Consider the following 18,982-nt stretch of genomic DNA (forward strand, 5'->3'; position numbering starts at 1 on the left):
CAGTCAGTTCGTCGAAGGCAACTTCCTTAAGGTGAGGCCACTTGCGAGCCGCTTCTTTGATAGATGGGACAGCTTGCATAGGTAAGCTGTCAACGTCGAATGCCTTGTCAATATCTGTCGACTGGCTTTCATCCATTGATAAAAGCCTGATGTCATTAGCTTCCGATGTGCATACCATGGAACCACCCAGTGTATCAATGGTCATAGACGTGGGTAGCAGCCTGACCCCATTTTTCACCAAAAGGTCCCGCTTTACTAGCGTTATGTCGGACCCAGCATCTAAAATTGCGCACGTTGTCTCCTTTCCTGCAGGAATATCAAGCTTGACAGGAACAACTCATAGGCGTACCGGAAGCCGACTACCTCGAGTTAAGGCACACAAACCTCCGCCTCTTAGGACGCCGAAGCTTTGTTCCCGGGTTGCGATGTATGTAACAAACTGTGATGTCGTCCCCTACAACCCGGCTGGCCACATCAAACTACTGACCTGCAATCCTTGGCCATGTGGGAGCCTCCTAAACAGGCAAAGCATGCATTATGCCCCCGTATGCATTTCCACCTGTCAGGAACTTTCATAGAAAAAAGCGCTGGCAACTGGAAATTGGGTGGGGCTGTGGACATAATGCGCAAGCACTTGGACGACCGTCTGCGTCTTGTCCGATATTGGCTAGGAAACTGGTATAACCATCCCGTCTAGGGGTTTGGTTGGTAGGAGTCTGCATTACAGGGCGGCGTCTTACGTCCCCCATCTCGAGCCAGTTTCCCGAACCGACTCCTTGCAACACAGGAGCGCGTGTTCGCAAACTCCGTCAAGTCTGTGAACGCTGGGTCCCGGCCCCAGATATCTATCTTATCCGCCACCTCAGCCCATTTGTGCTGCAATGGCGAAGGAAGAGAACGCACAATTCTCTCTACAACTGCTACTGCAAGTCTGAGGAGAACGCACAATTCTCTCTACAACTGCTACTGAGTGCAAGTCTGAGAAGTAAAAAATTTGCATCAGCGCAAATTCGCAACTGCGCATTTTTATGCACAAGTTCGACAAAGACTTGGCTATTCCAGTGGTCTGTCGTGCAGGACGAAACAGGCTTTCTAGTAGACAGCGAGCGATAATATGAGGCTGACCAAAGAGATTGCGTGGAAAATCCCGTGCCCTGGATTATGCTACTTCTGGCGGGAGCATCACACATTCTTCAATGGCCGCCTTCGCGTCGCCTTGACAGTAGTGGATCAGATAAAGAAGCCCCTGACCGGCGTCCTGCACCATGCTCTCAACGTATAACTCAAATTGGCGGGTGAACATCCAGTAATGACACGGATTACCATCAAAATGTGATAGTTCCACCTTTGGTAGGTCCATAGTGGCTGACACTGGAGTGACCGAAATAGCCGGTTTTGGTCCTGGGGATGGCCCTCTGATATCACCAGCATATCTTAGTGGTCTTTCATCTGTCTGACTTTGTTTCATCTACCCCGCTAGTAGTTCATTTGAAGCCACTGGTTCCCAGACTTCATCTTGTGAGTCCTCTTCGGCCTCTAGCTCCATTTTGGCTAAATCAGTTTTGCTATGGGCCTCCAAGAGAGCCCGATGGAGTTTGACCTCCTGCTTAACCCGATAACCCTGGAGATGAGCGATTCTTAATGGTTTCTTAGCTAGACTGCTTTTACGACTAGAAGCACAAAGTGACTTACAAGAAACAGGGCGCGAAGCAAACTGGATTGCAATTGTTCCCTCCGCAGCTTCAATCGTTTCCGTGTACTTGGATCCGGTTTCCTTCACAATTATTCCAAAATTTGACATGTTGTCTTCAAACAAGACGACGTAAGATGTAGAGTACTGTAATGGCCGAACGGTATCTTCGAGTGACGCGTAATACCAGAACCTCCGGGTAGGCAAAACAAAGTCGGAGCTGGGTTTCTATACGGTACTATTAGGGTAAGAGAAATTCACAAATTATACAAACCCCGACAGTAGATACGCGTCCACAACAAACAGTCCGCTTGGACTGCAAAAGTACAAAGCAAGGGAGCAAACAGGCTCCCACGTGCGGCAGTCACACGTGCAAAGTCAGATACAAATGGCCGGATGACCTCAGGGCCAAATGGGCAAAGTGGTAAAGACAAACAAACGTCAGTTCATACATACACACTAAACACAAAAGTGGGGCGGGGTTTACAAAAGGAGACCTAATAAACGTGGAGAATTTCATTGTCAAGGTAACAGATGATACACTGACCATATCTCTCTTCTTAACATCTGGCGCGCATTTCGGTACCAAAGTTACATTATTATGGTTTCATAAATTATCTCAGCTAAGTCTGCTTGGAAATTCGCTTTTGTCTGGTTTTTATCGTTTCCGGCATTTGAGAAATTGTTACATAAATACAGGCATTCGTGCCCGCAGCATGTATTCAAAGCAATACCGCTATTTTACGTTACGAAAAGATATACTACATATGCAGCAGTCAAGCAGACGTAGCAACAGCACATCGACGAATCCAGAGAAACCAGTAAGTTGAGTGCATTTTCTAATTACATGCAGCTATGTTCCGCCTGTTTTTGTCTTAGGAGACAGAAAAACAATCCAGTAGTCACCGCTAATTATCTGGAGCCGAATAATAATATTCCCAAGTCTTTATGCGACCGACTTCCGGTGGGTCGGCGGTTAACAGAAGATGAGTTGAGCACTCGCATGGACCTGCTGAGGTGTGCGATGCTGTCGTGTGAAGCGAAGCAGCTTTTAGCTCATGAAATTGACATGGTCAATGGAACTCAGGGCATGTACAACTACGAACCGGCAGTGTCAGTCGGCTCTGTTGAGTGAGTGACGGATGGTTCAGTTTTATTGCCACAGATGATGTGCATTCGGTCCTGGCAAAGCCACGTAAGCCTGGACGTGTGCCAGTGTTGGAGTCAGAGAAGGATCGCCAAAGGATCACCATATAGCAGCGCTAGATGCCGGTTCCAAAAGCACTTGATAGGGTCCCACACGTCCCGCTGCACCACAGACTCGAGTCTTACGGGATCCAAGGGAAAATCCTTCGCTGAATCAAGGCGTTCCTATCAGACAGATCATTCCGAGTGATAATAGGCTCGACCTACTCCTCTCCAGCGCCGGTCTCCACTGGAGTTCCTCAAGACTCCGTCCTGGGACCACTCGTGTTTCTGATCTGCGTCAACGACCTCCCAGATGTTCTTGCAAGTCTATGTCTACTTTTTGCGGACGACTTCAAATGCTGGAGTTTCAACGCCAGTGCGCTCCAAATGGATGTAGACGCTGCAAAGCAGTGGTCGTTGGACTGGCACATTCCCCTGAGTGATGATAAATGCGTCCATATGTCGTTTGGAGGGGATTCAGCGAATTCCTTTATTATGCATGGTAAAAAGGGACCAGAAGACATCATGAGGATAGATGCCAAAAAGATTTGGGCATCTGGGTCTCCTCAGATTTGTCCTTCTCACAGCATCATGAGAAATCGGCCAAAAGGCATTCGCCATTTTACGGATGATCCGGCGCACCTTCTCCCGTATTACTCGCATGGACTTCCAAATACTCTTTGGGGCCTACGTCAGACCGCCCCTGAAGTACGCCAACCAAGTTGTCTACTCAGGATGCACGAAAGACGTCACATTCATTGAGCGTGTCCAGCGGGCCGCTACGAGAATGGTTGCCGGCCTCAAATCCGCGGCCTACGAAACGCGTCCCGCGAGGCTTGATCTCTTTCCCCTGGGGTACCTTCGCCTCCGAGGGAACTAATTCTTACTTATGCCCTGTTTGAACAAAGCTTGGCAAACAGGTTTTTCACCGTTGACCCAGCAAGCACACGGCGGGGACATAGTAAGAAAATTTTCAAGCTCAGAGCATACACATTCATCAGACAAAATTTTTTAAATTCTGGTCAGAAGGTGCGTGGAATGACCTTCCTCCGACGATTGTCCAGGCTCCTTCTAGAACCCAGTTTAAAGCACTATTAGACATTTATCTATGCGAATCCTCGCGCTAGCAAGCATACTGCCCCGCGCTGAGAACACAAAGAGCAGTGCTACATCCTTTTTTCACTTGTGCCTTTCAGGTGAACGACAGTCACTGACCGACAAGAAGAAAACCGACCCGGGAAACTTGGGCAAAAGCCTCGATCCCGTGTATCAATCCTTGAATCCGTGGAAACGCTTTTCCAAGGCCCCCCGCACGTCGCAAACTGTGATGTAACGCGCCTGGTAAGCCTAGTTGTGTGAATCTTGTTAAAACACCTATATCTGGCCTCTAGATACAAGCCCTACACCTTGCTACTCACCTACGGCATGAGTACCGGATGTCCGGTTATGTATATCTTTGTGGAAAGCAAAAGGTTTGCTCCCATGTAAAACTACTAGACTTGTCCATGGAAATGACGGGTGAACAGTATTCCGTGAAAACTTTTGTGATGGAAAAACTGGCGGAACACAGGCACTCAGCGAAAGAGGCGCCTGACTGCAATGTCAGACTGCGCCAACTCCATATTCGAAATTCGATCAGGGAGCACAAATGCCTCATATAGCGTCCGTGTATCTTGGTCACAGGCACACTGCGAACAGCAGGCACATAGTCCATTGTATAGCTGTGCAGAACAACCCCATCCAGTGGGTTTTTTAGTGATCATAATACTAGCGCACAGATTCCGACAAGATTTACACCTGCTGTGCAGCAAAAACCCACGAATTATGCCCTAAATTTTGGATCACTGTTTGTACATCACCTAAAATGGGCTGCACACGCACAATCTGGTACTGTTTTTTGGAATTGTGCTCAACAGTAATCTAGAGAACGTATGAGGTCACCTGAAAAACCAATTAAACACGCTGACCCATGCCATACAGAAGATGTCCTGGCACGCCGATCGGCTCGTGCGGGAATGAGATATAACTGTCATACGGCTGCGATCAACGTGAAATACTGGAGGGTGACGGATAAATTCTGGATGCTGTCGAATGACTACGTATGCGTCCTCACTAGTTTTGGGTTACCTGTGACTGCGACTCCCGAAGCCGCACTCTCGCTTTGTTGAAACAAAAAATGAGCCCAATTCACTTTCACTAACCGGTAGTTCATTCCGCAAACACTCAGATGCTCTCAGACGGTTGACGCCTGTGCTGGTAAATGTAAATAATTCATCTACCGGGTGATGAAACTCCCCTGCATCCATTTGTCTTCCCTATTTGGAGGCCAGTCGGTTTCAAGCAGTAAGAAATATCATCCATGGATGTTTTATCAGATTGCTCCCCAGTCCATCAAAGCTGGCTGCCAGATTACGACCTACCGGAACAACCCAAACACCTTGAATTTGTTTCCAAGCCACCGCCGGCCTATGTAAACCATTTAACCGAGTGGTAGGCCGGAACCCAGATTAATCGAGGCTGACATTACGTAGTTGATCATTCAGGGGAAAATCCTGCTGACGCAAGACTCAGCGTCTGTGGCTAACAAACCGCGGACGGTGGACGAGGAAGCTGCACTTCAAACCAGATGGTGGCCTAGGGGCACAGGCACAGGATCTTCTGTGCGATTTGACCGGCTGATTAGAGGCAGAGACCGCTGGTTGCAACGGGTAGCGCATCACATCACGCTGAGCTATGCAACAGTGAACCATGCCCACCATGCGGTGGTGGTCTTTATACTTGCCCCAAGGGTAAGTCTGTATACGATTAACTTATTCTTAGTGTCCAGCTCATGTCTCGTCCGGAAGACCCGGAAGCGCATCGACTCAACGCTCTGAGAACTGGACCGAAGCACAGAATCCCAGCAGAATGTGTTCTTGATGTATGTGTGCTTTTGTATTCCAGGTCCAAGGAGGAGCTCTGAGTACTAGTAGCGCTGTAGAGCGCCGGCTAAAAGGGGGGAACGGCGATATTTCGTGCAATTCATATAGGACCCGTCTTTTCCAGACTCTTCATCCGTTATTGAGACATGATGGGTTTCAAGTAAGTTTAGTATTTCGGGAGTTCTGATAGTTAGTGGGTACCAAGATACGGCAAATAGTACAGAACGAATGGGCCGTTGAAGAAGGCGTTGTGTGAACAAGCCTGAACAGGCCTTTCACCGCTGAAATGCATCATTTATACAGTAAGTCCCGCTTAAGCTTGTCAACCGTCTGCCTGATATTTCGATAAACTAACCTATATCTTCCTCTCATTTTAGGTCGTCAGTAGCTCCATGAACACTGCGCACCATGAATGCTGTATACTTGAGGTAGGACATATGCGCCAATCAAAACCATCGACGAAATTCGTACACTTAAGAAATTCGACCATTCCCGGTAGAGCTGGATGAGCGCGTGTCGGCCAGGTGATTGGGCATCGCCATAACCGCGTGCTACTAGCGTGTGTCAGCTAGGTTTTTTCGGCTGTCCATTGTGGTCGATGTAGCTTCTATGTGGCTAGTTGATTAGTCACCATCGACCTAAAGGCTTTCACGCTGATATCAAGTAATGTGCGAGAAACTCAACTTGAGTCCGGCCTCGCGTTCATGACAACTAGTGCGAGTTTCCGAATATAAAGATTGTTTCTGTAGCAATGCTTATTCGGAACAGCTATTCACGTGGTCCGAAACATGATTTTCATTCCATCCAATCGACCGGGAGATAGAAGGCCGGCTTTGGTCACAGGAGTAGAAATAAATCATATTTTGTGTCCGCCAGTTAAATTTAGGCTCCCGCGAATTTCCCTGATCATTGCGGCTGGAGAACTACCTGCCAGTCCCGCCCACATTCTCCCTCAATTTGAGATTCTCATAATGTTCGTATTCCAATTCGATATAACAAATGCCCTTAGGAATGCGCCCACAGAAAGAAATCAGCCATATAAGACAACTCGCAGGATAACCTGTTAAACACAGGCATTCTAAACAGTGGACTGCTGACATTCAGAACACCGGCGCTTTCGAGAAACCGATGCCAATCGAGCACTCAGATGACACGTTAAAAATTTCAAACCACGCGCTCCAAAAGTTGTGGTCCCTGGACTCCGAACCGCGATGCACTGATCTAAAAGAGCAATGGAAAAATAGCATTAAATTGGGTGGAAAGGGGATCCTACTAACTATTTACCAGGGGTGCTGAAAGCGGACTCGTTTTTATGAGCTGGATGTCTCAGGTGCTAGTGAAGAAAACTCATTTTCGAGCGTTGTATGGCGTTTCTGCCAGCCACGTCCTTCGGGTGGACGGTTAATATGATGACAAATAAATGCCACCAATCGCTATATAATTCACGAAGTTAAAGGCGACAGTTTCTCGCTAATTTTGATCATCTAATCGAGAAGTGTTATTTGCACTGTGTGAAAATTGTCATCACTAATTTTCCTGTTGGTGCAGTAGTGCTGCTGACAAAATATCCACCTTTTAGCTTAAACTTTTGATCGGAAACCGATTTCGTGCAGCTGCAGTAACACTCACTCAAATGTGGACAGCAAATTCCAGGACAAATACAGTGGCCATGAATTAGAACGGTCGCGATTTCATCATATGAGCAAAGACGCCTAGCAGCGAACTTCTTCACGCCGCAAAGAGGAATTGATCTTCTTTGGAGTGCTAAAGCAAAAGATGGGTTTAGAGCTGCTACATTTGTTCCCGATAGCATACGTCACACACCGACGTTTATGAGTACAGGCTCACAGTACGGTGGAGAGGCGGACTGCCTCACGCCTGTCAAATCTCGAGACTTATATTGACGGACTGGAGAACTCTTCGGGGTGTGAAATTGGAACGGCAAAGAAGTATGGTATCTTCTGTCAAGATTAAAGCTCCTGAAAGGTAATGGTATACAGTGGATTTGCCACTGAAGTCCGGACGAAGAACTCCGCGGTCGGCTGCCTGTCTGCTCTGCTTGCCGTAGATTCAAGGTCAAGCCATACAGTGTGGCACTCGCAGCATGTGAAGACATGGTACTTGTAGGTAAGTGCCGTTGAAGTTGTCCAAAATCACCGAAAATATTTTATTTACATATACATTCGTAATAAGTGTCAGGTGGGATATCCGAGAGGTACCAAAAGCAGTGGTGGCAAAAACCGAAAGGCCGAATACTGGAGGCAGCGGAAATGACTACTCAGTGGTGCCATAAGGACAATTTAAACGGATGGCAAACCTGCGAAGAAACATCAATGTAACGGGTGAACATCCGCCAGACCGACACGCAAAATGGAAGCTGACCTGCCTCAAATGATGCCGCATGTCCAGACGCAGGTCAACCCAACGATCACAGTGGAAAAATGTCAGAAAACTTAGCGACCGATCTCCACATGAATGAAATACTGGCATCCCGAGAACACGTAGGGTGATGCCCGACGCCAAAAACCCAGGTATATTTTCCGAGGGCCGCGTCACAAAGAAGACTCTCATTAACAAGGTGCTCCATAATAGAAGATACCCAATATGGTACATCCTCCTGCATGGTGATTCTTTATAGCCGTCGGATCGATAAGACCATGATAAAGACATCGCATCCAGCTGGACCGCTAAAGAACTGAGATGTTCATGGTCGGATTCAAACTACAAGGAGTCAATCTTAGGCCGCCCGGTTTGTACTGCGCCGTGAAAGTTTTACTTAGCTTGGGATGTAAGCTAAAGTAGACCATCATATCAGTGCACACAGAGTATATAGAACAAATGTGGTTTGCGGTATCAGCTGCGTTAGCGTCGCATTGATGGATAAAATGATTTCTTAATTGTTAATTTTTGTGTGGTGTAGAAGCGCTTCCTTTCTCAGTGGCCAGTGCTCATGTGGCCAATCACCGAGCAGCAGCAGTAGTGGGCAGGTTGATGTCGACCGACTCCCTGAGAGCCCTTTTCGTACAACCACAGGTGGGAATGAGTCAGGAGATGGATGAATGAATTGGCATTGAAGTGTGACAGCCGGTATCAGCAAACTCAGCTGCACTGGTCATTACCGGTTCCTTGGATCAGGACCCCGAGACAAGACGCGCCAGAGTTTGAGGGCATTGACAGACGTTACCCAGTCGCACGCTCAGTGGTGTGTATGCATCCAGGCTGTTGTTTTCTATGCATATTTCGTTCTATTGACCTCCCCAGTGAAAGCTTCATCGACATCCTTGTAATCACACATCAGCTACGGCTTCCAGTACGTGGCTCTCCACTCCTATCTCTTCAGGTCATCGGCGAACGAAACCGTGTCGGCCATAGTGGCTATACATAACCACTGTACAGAATGAACATAGCTTTTACAACTGGTGATGACTAGCACCATTATACGTGTGCACCTCAGATGTCCGGAGGCACAGTGCTCTCTGAGAACTGTAAATACCCAAATTGTCAAAGTCGCGGCTGCGATAAATACCCCGCACAAATGCGGGGAAATATCAACGACCATACGAAGCGTTTTGTCTCTTGAGATTTCCAATCACTTGTCCAAACATGGATAAACGTTTCAGGATTTATTCTGTCCCACACTGGGTCTTCCCACGCCTCTTCGCAAACCGACCGAGCACCACTTCCACATGAGAGAAGTGTTGATTTTACTCACCAGTAACATTGGCTCCTACCAACTTCACCCATCCGATCTTCAAGACGCTAACTAGGACCACCAATCAAAGTGTTTGCCCGTACGCTTGATGGAGGCCCAACCCAATAAAAACCATAAGGCTCCTGAATATCCGATCCCAATGACGCGAGCAACCCAGCCAACTGTCGACATACGTAAAACGACTGGAAATTCATCCAGAAGCTCATACATGTCGAGGGGTATTATGGGTATTGTTCAAGTTCTTCTGTGGGTGAATGAGGAGGATTTTTATATCTCAACGATGCCAGGTGGATTGAGAATCGAGTTCGGCGAAATTTCGGTATACACATCGGACCTCCATGACTTCATTTGCCACTTCAGAGGTCTTTGTGGCGCCAAATGACTGATGGAGGGGACTTGTTCACCCCGAGTTCCAGGACGCCCTCGACATCATCATCATCATCATCATCATCAAAGCCAACACCGATGTTGCTGTCATTGATGATGATGATGATGTCCAGGGCGTCCTGGAACTCGGGGTCAGTCATTTGGCGCCACAAAGACCTCTGAAGTGGCAAATGAAGTCATGGAGGTCCGATGTGTATACCGAAATTTCGCCGAACTCGATTCTCAATCCACCTGGCATCGTTGAGATATAAAAATCCTCCTCATTCACCCACAGAAGAACTTGAACAATACCCATAGTACCCCGGTGAATAGTGTTCGAAAGCACAGGTCCTCTTTTGAATGGCCACTCGCTTGTACTCAATGAGCGTGGTGAAAATGTCCAGGAAACAGTAATTTGCAGGCCCTAAAGGTCTCTGTCCATCGATTTCTCAGTCTAGCTGTTCTTTTACCCAAGTCTGCTTCCTGCCGCTACACTGATGCACAAAGTTTGTAAGGGAACTTTATTAATTACCTTAGTTTTTATCGCAAGCTCCACAACGGGAACCAAACTCCCGTCCGAAAGTTCCATTCTCGACCTCTCATCAAGCGAAATAGACCGACAACCTTCAGAGCAAGCAAGCAAACGACACGATAGTGTCTTCAAACGGCACAGACAAGTGTCTACCGTAGGTGTGTAACTTTTTCAAAAAGATTCTCGGTAACGTGAATCCTGTAGATACCACGTACATATTATCTGTACAAAGTCCCAATCTACCCACTGTAGGTATATTAAACACCATTTCATTTCTGGGCAAACGCCGTGAGCCTGAAGTTTTACAGACAACTCTTTGAAACTCACCCAGTCTTGACAGTTTATTGGTCATATACCGCAATCTATCTACTTTAGAGGCTCAAGTACTCCAACCAGTGTCGATCTCAGCACGACCAACTGGGGTTGATGACTCAATCCGCAAAGTGCAAAACGCCACTCTAGTTAGTACGTGTATCCTATGTTCCCACAGACAATAATTCTGACCGTTATGTCTAGCAGGCCACCAAGCACTGTACATTGCAAGGGCTAGGAAGGTATTTGGCTGGAGTTTCCTTGAAAAGTTGTCAGGCGAAGAGACACGAAGAACCTCTGCCTAATGACTGGCAGCTCTCACCAACGCTGCGCCAGTTTATGTTCCAGTTGGCCCGAGAGACGCTACCATGCCAGAAGTCGGAAATCAATGGACTAGCGCGATACTGCCAGGAGAAGCCACCGAGCCAGCTCTTACAGCTTCATATAGTGTGAAACACAAACTCCTGTACAAATATAACGTCTGGGAAAAGTTCAACAATGCGTACCTCCCTTGCTAACCACTACGGCAGTGAGATTGCCAACACAGTGGTTAAACAGTATGCGGTACGTACTGTGTAACCTCATGCTGGTCCTCCTGCTAGCCTCTAAACAGAAAATGGCTTCAGTAATATGACATTTATCCCAATCGCCAGTCACCAAAAGGTTGAAGCAAAAAAGGCACAGCTGGTGGTATTTATTGGAAGCATCCGCCCGAAGGAACCCTTCGTTATCAACTCCTATTGACCGGAGTACCCGTGGTCTGAACCCGACCTCTGTCTCCCGACTTTTCTTGTCTAGGCTTGGGTACCCTGGCCAGTATCACAGCCCTAGGCGTAGTAGCTAGGTATCGAAAAGGTGTTACAGCTGAATTACTATTATTATTATTATTATTATTATTATTATTATTATTATTATTATTATTATTATTCCAATTGTCCCAATACTTTCAAAATCTTCTGGACACGATTACTGCTCCCGCGCGATGCGTGGATCAAACTCCGACGTTTAGAATGTGTCCGAGAACAAATTAAAAGAGGGTCCGAATTATGGAAAACCCTCGTCTAAGCTTGAACATGGGTGAACTGAAATGTGCGTATAAACATTCAGTACGAGTGTACGGGGTCATAATAATAATATCGTGGCATTCGCACCGTCATTGTCCAAACGGACAACTGTACTGGTGCAGATGGGGATGTACTGAGTCAGGCTTCTCTGTTTCTCAAGGTGCAAGGATGAACGCGTCGCTGTTGTTCTAGAACTTCAGCATAAATTTGTTAGTCCTTGGAGGACAGTACCAAAGAAAGCTCAGATGCTTGAGAGCTATTGGGCTGACATCCGCTTCTTTCAGCCTTATCTGACTATTCGATGTCCCTGTTGGATACAAACATACTGATGATGTCGTTAGTTGTACTGTGAATCTCTGGGACTGGATCACAGGTGGTCAACCAAGATGGTAACGAGATTCCAAAAGATGAGCGACGTGTGTATTGAAAAAGACGTTCATGTAGAGTACAGTTAGTGGCCGTACATAACAGTAATCACAGGTTGTGTAGAGCATCAGAAGTACGGATTCCCTTGAGAAGGCGGCAGTCTGCGAGTTCCCAATGCTGAGATTGTTGTTTCCCGGAGGATACCGTTGGGACGCTCAACCTGACCCTTACCTTGCGGATTATAAGCCGATATATAACCAATGGCAACACTTTTCCAGAAAGCTATTGATCTCAGGTGACATGAACGATGAGCCTTTGTCGGAATGGTTATAGGCCGGTATTCCAAATAAAAAGATTTGTGTGAGATAGTCACTGGCAGTTGCTGAGGTCATATCCACACACTCAAATGCGAATGCGGTTCTGGAGTAATTAGCAGTTGCGTGCTTTAGATGGCAAGCGTCCTTCAAAATCCAAACTCAGGCACTCAAAAGATTGTGTTGCTTTAATGAGTCTACCAGGGGATTTCCGAAATTTTGGCAAACTTTGGCAAAATTTCGGTGAACACAATGCAGGAGGAATTAATGCGCTTGATATCTTGCAACACACAAAGTGAAACATAAAGGTAATGCCTGGATGACAGAGTGAGTTGTGGAGTTGAATGTTGCTCCTTATGGAAGCACATACGTTGCGCGACATGGTTGTCCTTGCCAGGTTGGTAGATGACATTATACCTGTACTTAGAAAATTCAGTCCTCCAGCGTTTTTTACTTTACCCTTTTGTCCACCACCGTACATGAATGTAACCGAACACTGATCGATGATCGAAGGACCTTCCGAGTGGCGGTATACACTCATTTGCAAACCAGTTTTGTTTTGCAAGAGGCCCACCTGGAGCCCAGCTGAATCTCTCGTTTGTGCTATATTCTTCCGAGTAAATAGTGCTCCCATTTCCCGACGGATTCAACGATAGTGTATGCCTTCGTCTTGATGGCAAAATGATTCTTTCTCACATTGAGTGGCCTAGAGAAAAACTTTGCCGGTTGATGGTTTTGGCTCAGGAATGCGGCTATAGCAACATCGGAGGCATCCGTTTCAACAACTAGGAGCCCTTATAATCTATCGTAATTAGCATAACATTTTCTAGTTCGCCGTTAGGTTCTCGAAGGCTAATTCAACTTCGGAAGGTAGAGGAAATATTTTGTTATGTACCAGTTTGTTGATTTCATCAGAAAACGGAGATACAAAATGGGCGTAGTATGCAAACATACCGATGGCGCGTTGCATTTCCGCGGTAGTACGCGGAGGAGGTAACTGACGGATGGGTTCCATGCGTTAAGTCACGCCTTATGACACCCTTCAAAACCTTATAACCTAGGAGGCAAATAGCTTTTGAAGCGGTGATGGTTTTGTTATCGCTGAGTGTGATTCCATACTTCTCCATAGCTTTTAAAAACGACTGGAGATTGAGGTCGTGTTATTCTTGAGTATCACCGCAGATAGTCACATTGTTTATGTAGGCATACATGCTTTTTGGACTTAATGATTTTGTTAGTAATTCGCTGAAAATTTGCTACACCGTTTATGACACCTAACGATTGGCGACGAAACTGAAACAGGTCACTACAGGCTTCGAATGCTATAAAAGGTTTGTCGGATGCTGATATAGGGACCTAATGGGAAGCGGACAAGAGGTCTAATGCACTGTAGACTTTGTAATGCGAAATTTTCTCACTCACTTTGTCCAAGCGTGACAGAGACTGAGCGTCCAGATATGTGAACCGGTCGATAGTTCGGCTGTAGCCAACAACCATCTGGCCTTTGTGACTGACACTTTTGGTGACCCAAAGCTGCGCTCTCCAGTGAGACGCTGATGGCTTGATTATGTCTTTTTGCAGTACCAGATCAATTTCGACGCGAGTGAATCTTCGTCATCTGAATGGTGTGATCTGATGGCAACAGTCCACTGCCGTTAGGCCGCAGATGGTAAACGCATCACGATCCTCGCCGAATGAAAATCCTATCTTGTCGTGGAGACCTAGAGAATCATGTCTGAGTAAAACAGTGCAGAGGTTTGTCGTTACAAAGATCTTCAATTCATTGTGTGATGTACCTTTGTATCAGACAGAAACACGAGCGTAATCGGTCGTTCGACAGGATGGCGATGTAGACGCCATCGTGACGACTGAGAAAGTTGGATAAATTTTCCAATTATGTAGTTTCATGACGTTAGAACTAATGAAACTACAAGAAATTCCTGTGCGGAAGGCGATGCCATTGACTTCAACAGTTGTAGTGGCAGGTGCCCGGTAGATAAATGCTGCTGTGACAAATTACGGCGGTAATGTGGGCTTCATTGTATAATTTGTATGGAGCTTGGTGTTACTTTTTTAATGGCATACGCGGCGACACTGACTGCGTTTACCGAAAAGATTACAAACGGCTTCTCGGTCGGACACTATGATCGAGAGTGTCCATCATAACCACAGATATAACATGTTTGAACGGATTTTACAGAAGCAATGGTCGGATAGGCATGTGGTTCAGGATTCTGTGAGATGGGTGGAATCGTGGAGCAGGATATAGGTTGGTTACTAACATATGATTTCGACTGTTTGTGAACCTAGCAAGTTGATATGCTTGGTCCAGAGTGAGTTTGCTCTGTGCTAGAATTTTTTTTGTAAATGGAGTAGGACGCCAGACCGCTAATTACAGCATCATGAACACAAGCATCTTGATATTTAGTTGCGGATAATGGTTTAAACTCCGAGTCTTTAGCTAATGATTTCACTTTTGGTATGAACCGATCAATATCCTGTCTGTTCTCTTGCTTGTAGGTCTGTTAGAGGTAGCGTGGATATAATTTTTTGTAACGTGTCGATCGCAGATGCTTAGGCGGTGTAATCACCAGTGTGATCGTATACCAGCGGATCCAAAAAAATAAATGAGAGTTTCAAGTTTGTCGGGTTTAGAAGATTTGACACTTTTCAGATATGCATCGAAAGTGATTTCAGCATTTGGCTGCGTGTGCGGAGTTTGGGTTGGCTTTGAGGAACCGGGGTTTTAGCTGCGGACAAGTAATGTGATATGGTTAGAATCTGCCCGAGAACGGTTGGCGCTACTCGCCTACCAGAATGGGAACTGCCTGATTCCCGTTGCGTCTGTTTGGAGGCGCTTCAAGGTATGGCTGCTAATCGATGTCATTGGCGTTCGTGTTGTCGGATTGTCTGAATGAGTGTTTGGAGGTATAAGCACATTAGAATGATTGTAGTAAAGTATCACTAAGTCCCTTCCGTGTTCACCTTTATTCTTTCCTTTAGAGTAAGGCTTTCAAATAAATCATGGTTGTGGCAGCGAAGTGTTACTGTTGAACACCAATGTCAAGCTGTCTATGATAACCGTAATGATGCCGAGAACGAACTAGAAGACGCTCCGGATTATCGAGGGCAAACAACGTTCTACTTGTCTAAAAACGAGCGTGGATGAGCTGAAATGCACATACAAAGGTTCAATATGAGTGATGGGGTAACTATAATAATACGCAGAAAACAATCATGAACCAGGGCTATAGGTGGAATTTTCCGCCTCGACCTCTTCTTCCACATTTTTGGTAAATGGAGATCCCATCATGAGCTTCACACCTTTCTGCAGAGTGGGGCTGTACTGGTCATCCTAAGCTGTCCAATGCTGGTCAAATCTGCGCGAGATATCCCGGGACTACCCTGTAGGATACGAAATGTTACTGGCCCTCACGAAGGACATTTCGGTAAACTGTTACCGTGTCATTCAGCTATAGCTTCTTTCGGTGCCTAGCTGTCATGGCAACGGAAGGAGGCACGATAGCTTGGATACTGTCAGGTTGCCCAAGCCTAGACAGGAGCAGTCGAGATGCTGAGGTTGGGTTCGAATCACGGACCTTATGGTAAAAAAACTGGCGCTCCATCCACTGAGCCCACAACTTCTGCCGACGCTGGCTGCATGCTCGGAACCTTGGAAACAGTTGGAGTTAAAAGTGAATCATCATCTATCCATAGCGAACGAGTCCTCCTATCCGTTAATCGCCGAAAACGGCCTATAGAGAGTGTTTTCGTAGGAGCAAGACGGCCACACATAAACACCCAAAACGGGCCTGGAGTTCAGGTATGGATTTCACTTTAGCCTATCCGGTGGTAATTTACCCAAAGCGAATAAAACAAGTAGGCCAACGTCTAGTTTAAGAGGGCGTCCGCTATCTTAGTTTGAGGGAGACGGACACAGCTACAAATTCCAGCCCCTTACTGTTTTGGATAAGTTTAAGCATATCTTCCACAAGGACTGGAGCCTGACGTTTTTTTTATATATATATATATATATATATATATATATATATAATAAAAACGTCGGTTACTAAAATATTTGAAACGTGCGATATTTTATTGTGTGAAACAGTATGATGGAAATGCATCCGTTGCCGTTTGACTTCTTAAGGTTTTCTTTATTTTAACCCATTTTTTCTTTTTCTTTGAAGATGGAAGAGTTTGAGGCTGCCTATAAAGAAGCGCTGCATCAGGCGAAAATTTTCATCACTGAAAACTTCCGTCCTTTTGAAAGCATTGAAACGATTGCAACACATGGCGGTTTTTATCCCCATGATTTGTCATGTATGGGCTCTCCAGTGGTTCCACCAATCTGTTTGTCCACTACATTTGAGCAGAAGGAACCCGGTGTTGCTAGAGTAACAAAATTTTGTCATCTTGATTTCGAATTTTCTGCCTTCCCAGTACGACTACTCTAGAGCAGGGAACTTCTCTCGGGAGTGCCTGGAAAAGTGTATTGCTGAACTGGAATGCGGCGATCATTGCTCGACGTACAGTTCTGGATTGGCCTGCTTAGGAGCGATTGTTCAGTTGCTGTCGGCTGGGGATCATATAGTCGCTTTCGACGACATGTATGGAGGTGAGATTACATCACTCGATCCTTTTTACTCCATCAGAACAGCTTGATATACATCATTTGAAAAGTGTTAAAATTTCAAATTACCTCTATCAGTCGCGGGCGTAAAACATCCAACAGTTATAGGTGACGGTACGGCAGTGAAGCATTGGTGTTGAACACTGATGTCATGCTGTCGTTGATGATGATGATATAGGTGACGGGCGTAGCAACAACGAGTTGATTACATCGTACGACACCTCTCATTGAAGTAGGGATAGTTCGGGTTCACTTCTAGGGTTGTCGGACAGAATGGATCGATACCTACTGTGTGCACAATTTGGGTTGACGTTATCTTATCAACAGTGCTTCACAGAAAGCTAATACTTGCGTTTCGATTGCTTGACGTTATGCTGAAGGCATAGGCAGGGTCAGCTATGTGGCCTATTTCAGAGATTTTTTGCAACCGATGGTATCCGGTTCGGTGTGGCTGTTCGTGTTACTGCTGCTGTATCAACTGATACCATTATGCATTATTAGGTAGGCCAGGAGCAACATACACGCTTCAACAGGCATAGTCGGCCGATTGCGCTGGGGTTGTTTGATCGATTGATCGAAAACACGAAGGTCAGCCGACTCATCTACGGATATGGTGAATCCATGCACCTCTGATCGAAAATCGTAAAACTAGTTGCTATTACTTATAGTACGCAACTAAGACTGTTCTATCCTTGCATGATAACGTGCACCTACGTGTGCACCTTTCCTTGGATAACTACCTTAGGTGAACAAACCCAAAGTGAAGACGCGTTGACGTCAAAGCTATCGGTTATCTCCAAGTTTGGATAAATTCAATAAGTAGCAAAATTTTTTCACATCTCCCTTGACACTGTACTGCCCCGACCTAAAGCTGCCACCCTGGCGTGGTGGTCAGGCTTGAGTGCTGTAATGATCCCGCGGGTCACACTCCGTTCCACAAGGTGCGACCATGCCAGGAAGGCCAAAGGGGAGCAGCCAGACCGAGAGCAGCGAGACCCCGTACTACGAGTAATCGTGCTACGAGGCGGTCTGGAGGTAAAGTCGTAGTGTCTTCTGCGACAGGGGTGTGAAGGCAGTAAGGTGTTTCCCCTAGGCGACCAGCTTGTCCATATTTATGGAACCAGCGATGCTGCCTTCCTCCGAGGAAGGACGGGTTAGAAAAGGTTGGCCTCAAAAACCGCACACTCCGATCACCCAACGGTTAACCGTGACCGCCGGCGCATTAGCCAATACGATCGAAATACGTTTGAAACCGAACAGCCTGGTGCTACTTAAAGGATGCCTGCTGTGCGCAGTCACATCAGAAATGAGACAATAATGCCTTATTCCGTGCGCCCTCGGGTTAGGCCAACACCTTGCAGCCAAGCAGGTCATCGGCTCCGGGTAGGATCTCCAAAGAAAGCCCTACTGTCCGCTGTCTCGTGGGTCAGACTTTTGAGTCAGAAGCTATGGACTGGTCCCCCGAACAAAATCCCTTGTCCTCCCACTGCTTTGTGGGTCCGACTTTTGATTCAAAGGCTCAAGGTGAGGCACCTCAACCAAACCACCTTTTTCGGCCCAGGCAACCGGGAAGTATCATTTGCCCGCGCAGTTCAGCGTCCACCGATGTCCCTCCCCAACCCCTTCCCACCGCACAAGCGAAAGTCGCTGGGCCATTTGAATGTCAGTCATCTAACCGAAGGGCCTTATGGTCCTCACTGCCTACAAACAGTAAACAAAATAACACCTTCCTAAATCCACGAGATCCTTTCTATATAGGAGCTTTTAACGTCCGTACTCTATGTCAAATTGGCAAACAGGCAATGCTTGCTGAAACCTTGTACTCCCTTAAAATCGATGTATGCTGTGTCTCCGAAACACGCATACAAGACCCGAGCGTGGTTC

At 46.5% G+C, this 18,982-nt stretch overlaps 3 protein-coding genes across 3 annotated transcripts in view; 1 reads left to right on the top strand and 2 right to left on the bottom strand.

Moving 5' to 3' along the window:
- Positions 1–6,877: 6,877 nt before the first annotated feature.
- On the bottom strand, positions 6,878–7,915 carry T265_04598 (hypothetical protein; the record flags this gene model as incomplete). The annotated part of the gene is made up of 2 exons (XM_009169373.1): positions 6,878–7,020; positions 7,624–7,915. 2 exons carry the CDS (start codon positions 7,913–7,915, stop codon positions 6,878–6,880), a joined length of 435 nt encoding a protein of 144 aa, XP_009167637.1.
- A 1,952-nt stretch (positions 7,916–9,867) lies between these two features.
- T265_04599 (hypothetical protein) lies at positions 9,868–10,466 on the bottom strand (the record flags this gene model as incomplete). Its single annotated transcript, XM_009169374.1, has 2 exons — positions 9,868–10,056; positions 10,410–10,466. The coding sequence occupies 2 exons, from the start codon at positions 10,464–10,466 to the stop codon at positions 9,868–9,870; spliced, it is 246 nt and encodes an 81-aa protein (XP_009167638.1).
- A 6,189-nt stretch (positions 10,467–16,655) lies between these two features.
- T265_04600 (hypothetical protein) overlaps positions 16,656–18,982 on the top strand; it is a gene marked incomplete at both ends in the record, with an annotated part of 25,868 nt that continues 23,541 nt past the window's right edge. Inside the window, 2 exons of the mRNA XM_009169375.1 lie at positions 16,656–16,862; positions 16,909–17,083. Coding sequence (XP_009167639.1) covers positions 16,656–16,862; positions 16,909–17,083 — 382 coding nt within the window. The remainder of the gene's footprint in view (positions 16,863–16,908; positions 17,084–18,982) is intronic.

The sequence above is a fragment of the Opisthorchis viverrini genome (assembly GCF_000715545.1).
Source record: "Opisthorchis viverrini unplaced genomic scaffold opera_v5_77, whole genome shotgun sequence".
Classification (NCBI taxonomy): domain Eukaryota; kingdom Metazoa; phylum Platyhelminthes; class Trematoda; order Opisthorchiida; family Opisthorchiidae; genus Opisthorchis; species Opisthorchis viverrini.